The sequence below is a fragment of the Megalops cyprinoides genome, chromosome 10, assembly GCF_013368585.1.
Source record: "Megalops cyprinoides isolate fMegCyp1 chromosome 10, fMegCyp1.pri, whole genome shotgun sequence".
In the NCBI taxonomy this organism is placed as follows: Eukaryota; Metazoa; Chordata; class Actinopteri; order Elopiformes; family Megalopidae; genus Megalops; species Megalops cyprinoides.
The window spans coordinates 8,721,563-8,736,258 of NC_050592.1; the positions used below are offsets into that span (position 1 = coordinate 8,721,563).

Genomic DNA, 14,696 nt, shown 5'->3' on the forward strand with positions numbered 1-14,696 from the left:
ATGTTATTAATTCAGTAAAAATATTATATTTTATTACATTACTTACATTATTTACATTTATTATTACATTAATAGCAGTATTATATTTAATATTTACTATTAATAAATATTATTAATATTTAGATATAATATAATTAATATATGTTCATATAATATAATATTTAAATATTAAATATTATAAATAAACATAAGGAAATGAACAAAATGAGAGTGAGAGTTTGTTTTTTTTTTGAACATTTTTGAACATTGTACATTTTTAAAATAATGATGTCTATGATTATTCAGTATTCTTAAATTGTAAACTTAATACCAATTTATTACTTGTTCACTTTTTTGCCAACTGTCCCGAAATATTCATAATGAATTAATAGATAGGAAACAGCTCATGTATGCATTGCTAAGAATATAAATATTTTCATGTCACAAATTTGTGACATAATCTATATACTTTTAATTAATACTGAATCAATTTTTATATGATTTTAGAGGTTTTCACTTGATATTATTAATGATTTTCTCTTTTCATAGAGATTACTGGACAGATGAGGAAATGCAGACCTGCTAATATTGACCAAGAAATGTAAATATCAGTATTTTTGTGTTTTATGTTCTCTCTTCACAGGGTCTCTCTGGCCAGCAATGATAGGGAGATTAATGTCATCTGTCAGGTTAAGCCAGAAAAATCTAAATCTCTCCATATTTTCACCTGTAACCTCCACACTGAAGATACAAAAAAGCCATACAGTATGTGGACCACATCTGGTCTTTTCATAAACTTTGTCTGGTTTTCTGGGTACAGGATGACTTCTTTGCATTACATTTTTAGACAGATGGTTTTATTCAGATCAAGTTATAGAGCTTACGATTTTCATACTATCCATGCATTCAGCTAGATATTTAGTGAGGTCATTCACTCTTGCGCAAGGATATGACAGCAGTTTCCCCCTACCTGGGAATCAAACTGGCAACCTCATGACAGAAGCATCTGCCATGTGGGTAATATTTTACTTACTGACCACAAAGAGTTGGTCAGAAAAGAGCAAAAGGCACAGAAGTACCTCCACAGTGGAAAGTCTGGTAAACATACTCTATGTTTGACACCTCCATTTCCTGGAGGGAACAAAACGAGCACCCAACCCCCTCCCCCTCCCCTTCCCCCTCCAGTCGGTTTTCATGCTATTCTGATACCCTGTAACCGCCAAGTGAGTGATAATATCTCACTGTTTTAGCTGTGCTAAAGGGTGTGATCTGCCACTGATGAACACTGATAGTATTTTTTCAGCATTCTATGAGCAAACTTTTTTCATAGAATTACAGATTAGGCAGCTAAATATGGTGCTACTCGACGGTAGATAGCAACTATTTCTGTAGCCAATGTGTTTTGTATCTGCAACTCCTGAAAAAGGTGACATTCTCTAAACACTGCAAGCTTGCTTTGCATGTGGGCATACAGTCACTGGTTTCCACATGCATGCAGTAATACTCAAAGTTATAAAATTATGTGTGAGTGGAAGCTGAATTTACATATGAGCTTAGACAGATTGATATACACATATATGCAACTGGCAACATTTGCTATCCATTAAGAAACAATGCATATTGACAGCCTTCTAAAAGAAGAAGTTGAGAAAGAAACCATAAATTCATCATAAAACATGTTCTATCCATGGCAGTTGCCACCACCTGTGCAGGAGTGCAGCACCAAGCCCATACCCTCTCATACATGTTCATTTTACACCTACATCGCAAGTATGTGTTAACTTTGCTCTCACAGTAGGGGGTGTGTGGGTGGACAAACCTCAATCAAGCTTGCACAAATTCAGTGGCTTTGCCCAAAGTGCATTTTTTCTCACTTGCTTTCAGCACCTCCCCTCAAAATCAAGCTGAGTCATGTGGTTGTGTGTGTTGTGCATGAGAAAGAGGAAATTTCACTTGACTTCACTTGAAATTTCACTGACCGCTCACTTTGACGAAGGGTGTACATGTGTACTCTTAATGTTGGTCAGATATTCTAGGCATTTTGTAATACTCCAGAGTGCACATTTGCTAACTCTAACTTTACTATATGAATGAGCATTTCTCATACAAAAGTGATTGATTTGAAAAGTTGTTTCTTTGGACTAAATTATTCCTATGTATTTTAATTATACACAAATAAAGTGTGAAGCATCATCAGTGATTTCTGGGTGTCAATTCTCAAACTAATATAAATCACCTCAACATTTATGGGGTTATCAAGTGGCATTCAACAAGAATCAGATTTTTTCCTTGAATATAAATGGGACTTTTTTGCAATAAAGCTGAATTTACACATGATAGCCTTTTGCTAAAATGTATAGCTAGCCTACTGACTTCAACTATAAACAAAGACACATCTCACTTCCTACATTGCTAAAACCTGAAGATCATTGGGAGCCAGAGTCTAGCTTTGACAATGCTTTGCTCCTTCAAAAGTAATGAGATGCTATTTCTGTAAGATTACCTCTTGCAGATTGACTTTATGTCACTGAGATGACATTAGCGCTGTTAGCATTGTGATTTAGCTATGATTTCCAAAGTCCATCATTTCTGCTATTGTCGTAGTTCTGTGGTATGTTGTTGTTTTGTTTTGAATCGGCCTTGTCTTCATTGACTGAGGAACTGGAAGGATGACGGCAGAATGTATCCAAAATGTGCTCTGAAATAACATCCTTCTCATCTGCCCTCCAACACGGACCTGCTGTGGGTGACATTGTGTGAGGTATGCACCTGCTCATGTGTGGAGCTTTCACAGTCTGTGGCTTTCTGACCATTTAGCGCAAGATTGGTTAATAAAGACACGAGAGGACCGGCAACAACGCATCAGCTACGAGAGTGACTTTTATGTCCGAAGGTACAAGAAGGTTCTGATTATAATAAATGGGAGCTACACTGAACTAATTAAAATTTTCAAAAAAACATTCTAACGAAAGATGGAATATTTCACACTAGGAATGATGAGACACTGCTGATAGTCACAAAGGAAAATGGCACATGGTTCATGCCACACTAATGTATTTCACTAAAACTCCTCAGTTTGGTCTAGTTCATTTCCTGTCTTTTATTGTCTCATTGCATCATTGTAAGTACCTTTTAACTTTTTGATTAACCTTTGATTTTGAGCACTTTGGGCATAGATTGTGTTTTAGTGCATAACCGAATGTGCTGGTGAGCAGATCATTTCTGATGAAATTGTTCTGATTGTAGCAGCAATACATTTACATTACTGGCATTTAGCAGATGCTGTTATCCAGAGTGCAGGTGATGAACCCTGTTTATACTGGACGAATGAGTGACAGACAACTGACAGTACAACTGACCGATGGGTAGGAGTGAGTGAGAGAGTTATACAGTCAGGGATGTGGAGTGAACCCTTTAACCAGCCTCTTAAAAAGTAATTATGCAGCCCTAGCTGGGATCTTTCTAAATTGTTCTTAACATACCTTGCAAATCATTACCCTTAGACACAAGTTGATATATATTTGTATTTTTAACACAAGGTGCTTTAATGATCAAATATGGGGAAAAGTTAAACTGTACCATGAATAAACATTTAAACTGAATATCCTTATATAGTGACAATACAACATTTTCAGCTGACTTCTGATACAAACAGTCCAAATTGTCATTGGCTAGCAAGTGATGGACTCATTTTTGAAACGTGTTTCTGTACATGGCACAGTTGGGTTTCCAAGCATGTTTGAATTTTTCATTTTTATAAATATTTTTAAAGTATGGATTCACTTTTACACTGCGCAGCACACTTCTCATATTGCCTATAAGAGTCTAAAATGGAGTGAATCATGCCCACCTTTGATCCATTACACAGTACTCAGTGTAGTTTCTTTTAGCCACTTAATGTAGCAGTTTACTGTAAGCTCCGAAGAAACTGAACCATCTCAAATGCGAGGAGGAAGAGGACACTGTTGACCCAGATACCATCAGCAGAAGCATTGAATCATTCAGTTTAATGACAGTCAATCCTGTTCTGACCAGCATTATCTTTAAATCAAGTTCACCCTGATCAGGTCAATGGGACATTTTGCTGTCATGTTTGTTTTTTGTTTTTTTTATTTAACGCAAATTCTCTTGTATACATTAGGGATGGCACATTGTGAGCCTGGACTATAAACCTATGTTTGTGTTTCTGTAAGAATATTCTTACAGGCTTCTGTAAAATCCTCAACCCAAAATATACTTTTTCTTTTTTTGTATACCATTGTATACCAAGAACTAATTTTTGCTGTCTTAACAGTATAGTACATACATATGTACTAAGCACAATTACAAAAATGCACATGTTTTTAGAAAGAAGAAGAGCATGTGTTAAGTTTTCACTTTAAATTTCTGTTCTTCAGACAGGACAACATGTGTTCATTGTGGTTTTCCTGTTGCTAAAAAATTTCTCAGAACTTCTTTACTTACGTAGTGATGCACTGACCACCAGTTCTTCATTACAGCTTCTCGTCTTCAGAATGCCTTCTCTCCCTCAACTCATTTTCATTCTCCTGTGTTGTGAGTTATCCCTTCTTTTTTATTCTCACTGCTTGTTCCTGAAAAATAACCCACGCTCTCTGTTATAGTGAACTAATCATAGTCAAGGAAAAGTTATATTGAGCAAAAGGAAACACCTGCATTTCTAGATGAATGTGTACGTAAATAACATCCTCCTGGGTTCTCTCTAGGTTTCCTGAGACAAACTGTATCTGAAGGTCAGTACTTTTTAAATTATAATACATCTGTAGTTAGGTATAACACATCTTAACTGTATGAATAATTCACATATTTTTGAGCTATATGATGTCTCTGTTAAATACATTGCATTTGAGAAAGCAATGCTGCTGCTTGCACACATAAGTGTGGGGATCGCTATGGAGTTGCATGGGGAAATGGAATAAAAATTCTGCTTTAGAAGGAAGTGAAACAAATGCACCCATGCTAATGAGACAAGCTAACGGGCTGGTTTGCTACCTACACTCCTATGAGAACTTCCTTCCTGCAATCAGTTTACAGTAGAAAGAACAGACTCTCAGAGTTGAGCTGTCTGAATCCATACACTGTGGCTTCCACCACAAAAGAAAAATGTCCATCACAGGGCATCTTGATGGCTTTTGCATATACCTTGGTTAAGGTAACAGAATCTGTTTCCCTCCATTAATGAAATGCAAAAGTGGAGTTGAGTCCCCCCAGAAATACAGCCAGCTGGTTAGCATCTGCCTTGCCAGAGTATAATTTAACCAATGTTTTCTTCATTTCCACTCATGTCATCTTGTTGTGCTGGCAAAACACATCAAGAAACATCTTCAGTAGCCTCACTCAAGTTGTAAAACTCATGAAAAAAGTCTTTTCCCAAGACTAACGGGATAACGTGTCTTAAACTTCTCTTAACAACATTTATATTCATAGTATACCTATACCCAGACCTGTTGTCCTACTTCTATTTTTAATTTGTATGTTGCCTCTCTACAGCACGGTTGCATCAACCAGTCATCAGAGCCTCCTGTAACAATGATTACAAATGTACACACAGTTTCTTGACACTATTTCGTTCTGCATATTATAGAATCTCTTTTTAAAGAAAATGGTTCCAGTGGTTTTGAATATGTGCTAATCTTCTGATATTAATGATATTCTCATGTTATACTGATTACTAATTAGATGAAGGAATGTATCTCTAGTATCTTTGGATCTGTTAGTAATGACCAAATATCTGGGTGCCTGGTGTGTGAGGTTTATGCTCTGTCTTCACAGGACAGCTACAGAAACCAAATCTCAGTGTCGATTATTCCGATATGGAGGTCAACGTGGTCTGTGAAACACATCAGCGGAAGGGTAATAATATCACCTGTTACTCGTACAGTGGAGATACAAAGGATCCATACAATACTACGTGGAGCAAAACCGGGGTCTGTCACTTTGATGCGAAGATGAGTGATCTGCAGAGAGTTTTGCAGTCTGTGAGAAGCAGGGAGGTGAGCTGTGACTACACTGTGGGCTTGGACCCACAGTCTCGCTCTCCACGCAGTGACAGTCAGTCCATAAAAGGTGAGTCACTCTTTACATCCCAAACATCAGATTAATCAGATAATTAACATTTTAGGCCTGTTGGGTGGATTTTTCATCATTGCACCATGATATGATTTTTGCTTTGTGTTGTTTTGTTTTTTTTAGCAGTCGTAATAATAGAAAAAGTTACCTGACCATCCTAACCATTACATGGTCACATTAATTTCTGCATTTGATCTTTGATTAGTTTTGCTGTCACAAACCCTTGAATAGGAGAATTCTCTGTATGTTGTTTAAATGAGTAGTAATGTCTGCAGAAATCAGGAAGCCTGTGCTAAAGCACCATCTGGTGGTAAACACAATTAGTGACTCTTAAGTTGCTTTTGAATACGGGTTCCCAAAGTGCAGCCCTCCCTGCAGAGCTTATGCCCTAAAGTCAGTATTCACTTAAAGCTTGTACTCCCTTCAAAGTACTGTCCCTTTAAATTTCCCTAGCAAACAGAAAGTGTCAGCTGCTAAGCTGATTTCAGTCAGATAATGGTACAGGCTACATGACTAGCTAACTAACAGAACACTATTGTATATTTTTATTTGCCAGTTAGTTCGTGGTGTTGGAAATGAGACAAGATTGGTCTAACCTACGTACATGTTGGAAGAACAGAATTGGTGCTACAGCTTGTGCTGTCTGGGCAAGGTTGATATTTCTATAGAAATGTACAGTATTTTAAACATGTAATCTTTCATGCTGCACAAAGGTGTACTTAACTTGTAAACATAACAACACAAAAGTGTTAAATAAAGAAAATTGTCACTTTTTAGTCAGGATAAGAGACAAAGAGATGAGTCAGTTTTACTATTGTTTTATCAGCTTTTTAAACATGTAACGGGACCAGGTGAGTCGTGTTGGAAGTGTGCTAGGTACCTGCAAAGTGGCTCCATTCCCTGGTGGACTGGCCCCAAGCCACTTTGCAGGTGAGCCTGCAGTCACACACCTGTTGCCATTGAACTCTCCCATGGCTTTTTTAAGGCTTCCCAATCTCTCAGTGGGAGTGAGGTAGTGTTTAGGGATAAGTGTGGAGGGTGTGAGTAGTGTTTAGGGATAAGTGTGGAGGGTGTGAGTAGTGTTTGGACTGAGCTGACAACTGAATCTGGCTACTGAATAACATTGTTTGAGAAACTGCATTGGTGTTTGATCCTGGATTGTGTTTGACTATGCTTTGACCTTTTTATGTGGATTTGTTTGCTGCACTGGGCACCGGCTTAGCTGGCCCGTCATAGAGAGGAACTGTGGGAGGTGCAGGTAGGCTCCACAAGGAGTTAGGATTTGTTTTCGTCATAACTTTCTTTTTTTCGTTCTGTGCCATTGCTGTGGGTAGTGCATACCTGTCACAATGAAAGTCCTACGGTCCATTTTGTATTTCCTTGTGTTCGGCCCATTATTTTATTGCATAACTCATGCCTCACCTCTGGTCCCGGCAGAAAACACACTCAGAGCACGCCTATATACATGTTTACTATCATTATAGGAAAGACAACTGGGCAAAGACTCTCACAAAAATACTTTCCATTGAAATGGGTAATATGACATTCTTCAAGCCCATTATACTAGGACACTTTTTTATTGTTGATGTTGCTAGTTCAATTGTTTAAACACGGATTCTGTCCTAAGAATTTCATAATGGTAGGTTTAAGAGTGCCTTTTGTTGCTGTCTTGAGGCATACTGAATGTATAGTACATACAAATGTACGGACTTGGACTTGCTTTAGTTTCAGTGTGTGCCATTTTTTGTGGCCCTCCAACCACAGCAAGATCTACAAATTGGCCCTTTTATCAACTTCTAAAGCAGGGACCCGATTCAAAATTTGATCATCTGCATTTCTGATATTGTTCCGATATTGTTGGTGTGAGTAAGTGATCAACACATTGTTTTAATCTATTTGTAGGATACACACAATTCATATTTTCACTAATGTCAACACAACTACTGTCCTGTACTGTATTTTTCTGATAGAGAGAAGAGCTTACCTTCTGGAATATCAAAACAATGAAACTGTCACTCTGGATTAAGAATCAGGAAAGCTACATGTAGCTAGTCAATGTTGTATTTTGTTGCTTTAAAATCTCATACATACAGCAAAGTGAACAGAGCAAAGCCAGCAAAGCTGAAAATGTCTGTGTAAAGTTGAGACTGATTTGAAAAATGGATGCATATGAAAAACTGCCAGTGCCAGTGTCAGTATGAGTGCCAGTATTTTAGATCATCATAAAACACACCAGCAATACTGTTCATGCTGTGTGGCTCAATATTGTTCAAGCCCTTGCCCAAGCACATGTAACATAGAGCAGCTACAGCAGCCATTTCATAGCAAAGCATGAACAGCACAGTGAAACTGGTGCAATATGAAAGTATACATGTGGAACAGTGCTTATAGTGTAATTGAGTTGGTAACTAGAAAGACAAGTGTAAGTTGGTTATTTGAATTAAAATGATTATTGGTCTTTTGCAGGTATTTTGCCAAAAGCAAAGTTAGAAATGAATGTCAATGTCATTCGACTTTTGGATGATGTGATACTGAGATGCAGTGGCCATAACGCTGGCCCTGGGTCTTACTGCATGTTCATAATTAATGGAGCAGCATTCAGTGGCTCAGGCTGTCAGCGCTCATTCACCGGGTCTGCACTGCTCAGCGGGAGAAGCCTCAGTGTACTCACTGATGTCACAATAGAATGTTTCTACTCCGAGAAGAAAGATGGGACACCACACACATCCATGTACAGTGACGCCTCTACAGTAACTGTGCTGGGTAAGCTTGAGGAATCTTTTCATCCAAAGCAGACAGTCCAGTTCATTCCTAACTGAATTCCCTTCTTGACTATAATGAATAAAAACTTTGTACATTAATGCAGCAGGAAAAGTGAATGACCCCCCCCCCCCCCCCCCCCATACACACACACACACACACACACACACACACACAAACACATACACTCACATAAACACAATCACATACATATACAAACACCACACCCCATATTTTGTGACATTAAATGCATCTACTGAATGCATCACTCACAATCCTTTCCTGTTCCCTTTGTTTCTCTTTCCCTTTTTCCTGTCCTCACCAGGTAAAAAAAGAAAAAAAGCAAGGTAGTTCAATTGCCAGCTAAACATCCAGTATTATGACCCTGTTAATGTATATTTCTGTATGATTTATATGTTTCAGATCTGATTAAGCCCAATATCTCAGTCTCCACTCACCACCCAGAAACACAGATCAGCTGTGAAGCCCCTTCTCCCATCACTGGAGCTGTCTTCCACCTGTATGACACCAGGAGTAAAAATATCATTAAAGAGAGCCATGCTGGAGCAGGAGAGAGATCCGTCACCTTCGTTGTCCCCCACGACCCCGATCCCAACCTGAGATACTGCTGTAGTTATCAGTATAGAACCATAAACTCTGTAATGAGCGACTATGCTGGACCAAAGGAGCATCCAGTGACTGGTGAGAAACTGCACAGAGACCTCTGCTTTTCCCTCTATTCCTCTGCACATCCTAAAGCACATACACAATGGTTGTGTTTCTCTACACTTAGCCTGCTGACTTGGATTTGTTTGTTACACTAGGAATGAGCTTAACTAGCCAGTAATAGTGAGGGACTAAGGGAGGTGCAGGTAGGCTCCAAATATAGTTAGGATTTGTTTTCTTTTTTGCTTTCTTTTTTTGTTGGTGCCATTGCTGTGGGTAGTGCATACCTGTCACAAAAGTCCTACAGTCTTTTTAGTATTACATTGTGTTTGGTCAGTCATTTTATTGCACAACCCCATGCTGCACCTTTGGTCCCATCCCAAAACACTCTCAGGGTGTCTCTGTAACCATGTTTACTTTTACTACAGGTAAGACAGCTGGACAAAAACACTTTCCATTGAACGGGGTAATGTGTCATTCTTCAAGCCCATTCGTAAAGACTGATACTAGGATATTTTTATTGTTGATGTTGCTAGTGTTGCTAGTTCAATTGTTGATTGTTTAATCAATGATTCTGTCCTAAGAACTTCATATAAATAGGTTCAAGATTCTGCTTTTTGTTGCTGTCTTGAGACATACTGAATGTATAGTACATAAAAATGTGCAGGTTTGGATTTGATTTAGTTTCAGTGTGTGCCATTTTTTTCTTTTGTTGCCCTCCAACCAAAACAAGATCCACAAATTGGCCCTCTATCTCCAAAACTTTGATCAACTTCTAAAGCAGGGATCCGTTCAAAATTTGATCATCTGTACTTCTGATATTGTTCTGATATTGTTGGTGTGAATAAGTGATCAACAAATTGATTTAATCTATTTGCAGGATGCACACAATTCATACCTTGACTAATGTCAACACAATTCTTGCCCTTTACTGTATTTTTCTGATAGAAGAGCTATTTCGTTCTGGAACATCAAAACTATGAAACTGTTATCCTGGGTTAAGGATCAGGAAAGCCACATGTAGCTAGTCTGTTTTTGATTTTGTTGCTTTAAAATCTCATACATAATACTCTATATAATCTTTGAGGTAAAAATGGCTCACATCACAAGGTCACATCATTTGGATGGATATGAAAAACTGCCAGTGTGTAATTTCAAAATTTTGGATCATTGTAAAACATATCTGCACTACTCACATCCTGCATGGTTCAGTATTGTTCAAGCCTGTGCTCAAGCAACACAGAGTAGCTATAGAGCCCATTCTTTATAAATACACACACACACACACTTGCTCTTAGCAAAGTATCAAGAGCATAGTGAAACTGATGTGATATGAAAGCATGCATATGGAAAAGTGCTTACAGTGTAATTGATTTGATGAAAGACAAACGTCTTGTATTGGAATAAAAAAATAGACCAATAATTGGAATATTGGATATTTAATATTGGAATTAAAATGATTATTGGTCTTTTTCAGGTAGTTTGCCAAAAGCAAAGTTAGAAGTGAATGTCAATATCATTGCATTTTCGGATGATGCGAAACTGAGATGCAGTGGCCATAACACTGGCCCTGGGTCTTACTGCACGTTCATAATTAATGGAGCAACATTCAGGGGCTCAGGCTGTGAGCGCTCCTTCACCGGGTCTGCACTGCTCAGCGGGAGGAGCCACAGTGTACTCACTGATGTCACAATGAAGTGTTACTACTCCGAGAAGAAAGATGGGACACCACGCACTTCCATCTGCAGCAACCCCTCTATAGTAACTGTGCTTTAGGAATCCTTTAGGAAAGCTATTTAGATGGAAGGATTCCTAAAGCATCCAAAGTTATTTTTGTTGTGGGATAGTCCAGTTTATTCTTCACTGAATACCTGCCCTTCTTGTTCTACAATCAGTAAAACTTTATACATGTTAATGAGATACAGAACATGAATGACTACCCCCCCCCCCCCACACACACACCCACACACAAACACATACACTCACATAAACACACTCACATACACATACAAACGCCACACCCCATATTTTGTGACATGCATCTACTGAATGCATCACTCACAATCCTCTCCTGCTCCCTCTGTTTTTCCTTGCCTTTCCCCTGTCCTCCCCAGATTAAAAAAAAGAAAACAAAGTAGTTCTGCACTGCCCACTTGCAAGCCAAGCTTCCTGTGAATGTATATTTCTGTATGGTTTATACCTTTCAGATCTGATTAAGCCCAATATCTCAGTCTCCACTCACGACACTGAAACACACATCCACTGTGAAGCCCCCCCTTCCATCACTGGAGCTGTCTTCCACTTGTATGACACCAGGAGTGAAAGTCATGTTAAAGAGAAGCAGGCTGGAGCAGGAGAGAGTGCCGTCACCTTCACTGTTCCCCATGAGCCAAACCTGAAATATTGCTGTAGCTATCAGTATACAAGGTTAAACTCTGCGAAAAGCGACTGTGTTGGACCTAAGGGGCCTTCAGACACTGGTGAGAAACTGCTCACAGACCTGTGCTATTCTTTCTATCCCTCTGCACGTGCTAAAGCACATACACACAATAGGAATGTCTGTACCAGTTATCATTTTAGGTTTTTGGTATGCATCTAATGTGAAGATTTCCTTGATATTTAGTATTGATTGCAAGACTAATGAAGACACTACCTCATTTTACATGCCTGATATAAAGTACTCCTCCCTTCAGGAGACCTGAACTGGTTCTCCTTTCAAGGAACCATTGACACTTAGGTTAATTTCTCTTAATTTCTAGGAATTTCAGGCTGGTTGCCCATAGTGGGAGGGGTTTCTGCAGCGTGTGTGATCTTGCTGGGTGCCACAGCTCTCTGTCTGTGCTGGAGACACAGTGAGTACCCCCACCGATGGCCAGTCTGTTGTGTGCCTGTGTGTATGAGTACTGTCACATACCATCAGAATTTGAACACAGGAAGCTGATACCGAGGCCAGTGTGAAACACACTGAATTGAAGGGATTGGAAGAGGCCAGTGTGAAACACACTGAATTAAAGGGATTGGAATCAGCGGGATTCTTCTGCTGAAAAAATGGACCGGCAATCAAATTCTATGCTAAACACATTCTAAGCAGGAAGGAGACCTACGGCAAATATTATCGTTAAAATGTGTTTATTTATTTTTGTCGTGGAAATGCAGTTTTCCTTTCTCACTCCCAAATGATTCATCAGACAGTGATGGGCTACAATCTGAACACCATATGTGTAATTTATCTCTTAAACGTTTAACCTTTAAAGTTTTTTGGAGGAGAACTGCACTACATAGTTACAAGTAATCCTCTTGACCCAACACTGTGTGTCTTGACTAGGACCAATCTTAAAATAAACAGCCTGCTTTTCCCTCTTTTTTGTTTTTCAGAAAAACACAGATCCAACAGGTGAGACATTTCAGTGTCTTAGAAACTCCATCATTAAATGCATTTAACCAAAAATATGATGCTGTAATCCTAATCTTTCTGTCACATGTTCAGTGCTCACACAGTCTAGCCACAGTGTGTGCTCATGGTGTTTCAACTGCTGTGTGTGTCATGCACAGTCTGCCTCTGTGCATGACTCTATTCCCTATAACGTGTCTGTAATATAATTATGGTTTCTTTTATACAGGCAGCCGATTACTCCCAGCAATGACCCTGCGGGTAAGTATCAGCGATCCTCAACACAATTCATTTCTAAACCGCACAGTGCACTACACAGTATCAGGCAGACTTTGTCCATTGGGGACTCGCAGTTTTTTATTCTTGCTGATCTCAAAAAATCATATTTGAATGAAATGTTCATTGACTACCAAAATGGATTTTACATCACTTTAGCTGTACCTGCTTTAAATCCTGTGTTGAAGAAAAGATAGTTAGTGGGATATTTGCATTAGAAAGAAAGATTTTTTCAGCTTGCCTCATAGTGAAACCAGAAATGCAGACCTCATTTAAGTTAGTTTTTTCAGTTATAATATTATTTCTTCAATAAATAATTAATATAATATTATTAAATATAAATTAATTACTTAGCCATTTAATTGTAACTAAGCCAGTTGCCCTACATATGTTTTAGGGCCTGATATTAATGAAACTACCTACCCCTGATTTTGTCTTAGCATAATATGTTCTCATTTATATAGAAAACATACCAAACCCTTGTTTACAGTACATCAACACACAGATACACACACAGAAATCTGGATCAGAGTCCATCACAATTTGGAATATGGAATTAAGGCAGATAATTAGTAATGTACTTATCCTTTATGCTCCAGTGCAGTGCTCATGTTTACAGATACTGTCGTGTGTTCATATTGCAGAGGCTTCTTACAGTGTGGCCAGCAAAGAAGAACACAACAAGGACCCAGTAAGTACAAAGCTACAGAATGATAGCTATGGTATTAAGCACTGTAATAGTGTAGGATGTAATGTGCAAACATTTTTCAAACATCACAGACAGTGGTTTACAAACTTGGCAAATGTGTCTGAGGATTTAATGACTTAACTGTGAAAACACAAAAAAAATCCCTGAAAATTGCTAGTAATACTATAACGTATGACTGTGTATCTGTGCTCTGGGAATGCACCTGGTTCATTTAGCTATGAGTGCATGGTGCTGTCTACGTTAAAGTGTCTGCATGTCTGTCTATCTTTGTAAATATCTTTGATACCTGGTGTGTGATTGGATACTGGTTTCTTTTTCCCCCAGACTCTCTCTGACGTGACTTACTCCTCTATCAATCACATGGCTCCTCAGTGCTCATACCCTGCGCCTTCACAGGACAGTGTGGTGTACAGCAGTCTGAAGACAGACTGAGACAGTGCAAAGTAATATACACAAATGCATACACACACACACACACACACACACACACACACACACACACACACACACGCACACACGCACACGCGCACACACACACGCGCACGCACACACACACACATGCACGCTTGACACATGAACTCATTAAGACATTAAGCCTTAAATCCTATGTCTGCTATGTGTACTTCCATGCATTACGTTGTCTTTTGTGCTGGTTATCAGATTAGTCTTTTGGTATGTCTTTTTGCATCTGAGATGTTATCTAAAGAAGAACAGCTCACTCTGTTTTGGTTTGATGGACAGGGCATAGCTATATCCCTATCATTTTTGCCAAAGTGGTTGGACACACAAAGTATATAGACACAGATCGATGAATATATTTGTTTTTGC

The 14,696-nt window shown here is 38.7% G+C and overlaps 1 protein-coding gene and 1 long non-coding RNA gene across 3 annotated transcripts; both read left to right on the plus strand.

The window, feature by feature from the left end:
* Positions 1-4,420: 4,420 nt before the first annotated feature.
* LOC118784238 lies at positions 4,421-6,073 on the plus strand. Its single transcript, XR_005005236.1, has 3 exons — positions 4,421-4,533; positions 4,704-4,730; positions 5,770-6,073. It is a non-coding gene; the product is annotated as an uncharacterized LOC118784238 (long non-coding RNA).
* Positions 6,074-8,760: 2,687 nt separating this feature from the next.
* On the plus strand, positions 8,761-14,380 carry LOC118784194. 2 transcript variants are annotated; one of them, XM_036538269.1, is made up of 8 exons: positions 8,761-8,829; positions 9,250-9,528; positions 11,700-11,972; positions 12,252-12,344; positions 12,868-12,886; positions 13,113-13,144; positions 13,804-13,850; positions 14,193-14,380. In XM_036538269.1, the coding sequence occupies exons 1-8, from the start codon at positions 8,796-8,798 to the stop codon at positions 14,298-14,300; spliced, it is 885 nt and encodes a 294-aa protein (XP_036394162.1). In that variant the 5' UTR covers positions 8,761-8,795; the 3' UTR covers positions 14,301-14,380. The 2 variants fall into 2 exon arrangements, with proteins under 2 accessions (XP_036394162.1, XP_036394164.1); XM_036538271.1 differs by lacking the exon at positions 11,700-11,972.
* Positions 14,381-14,696: the final 316 nt, after the last annotated feature.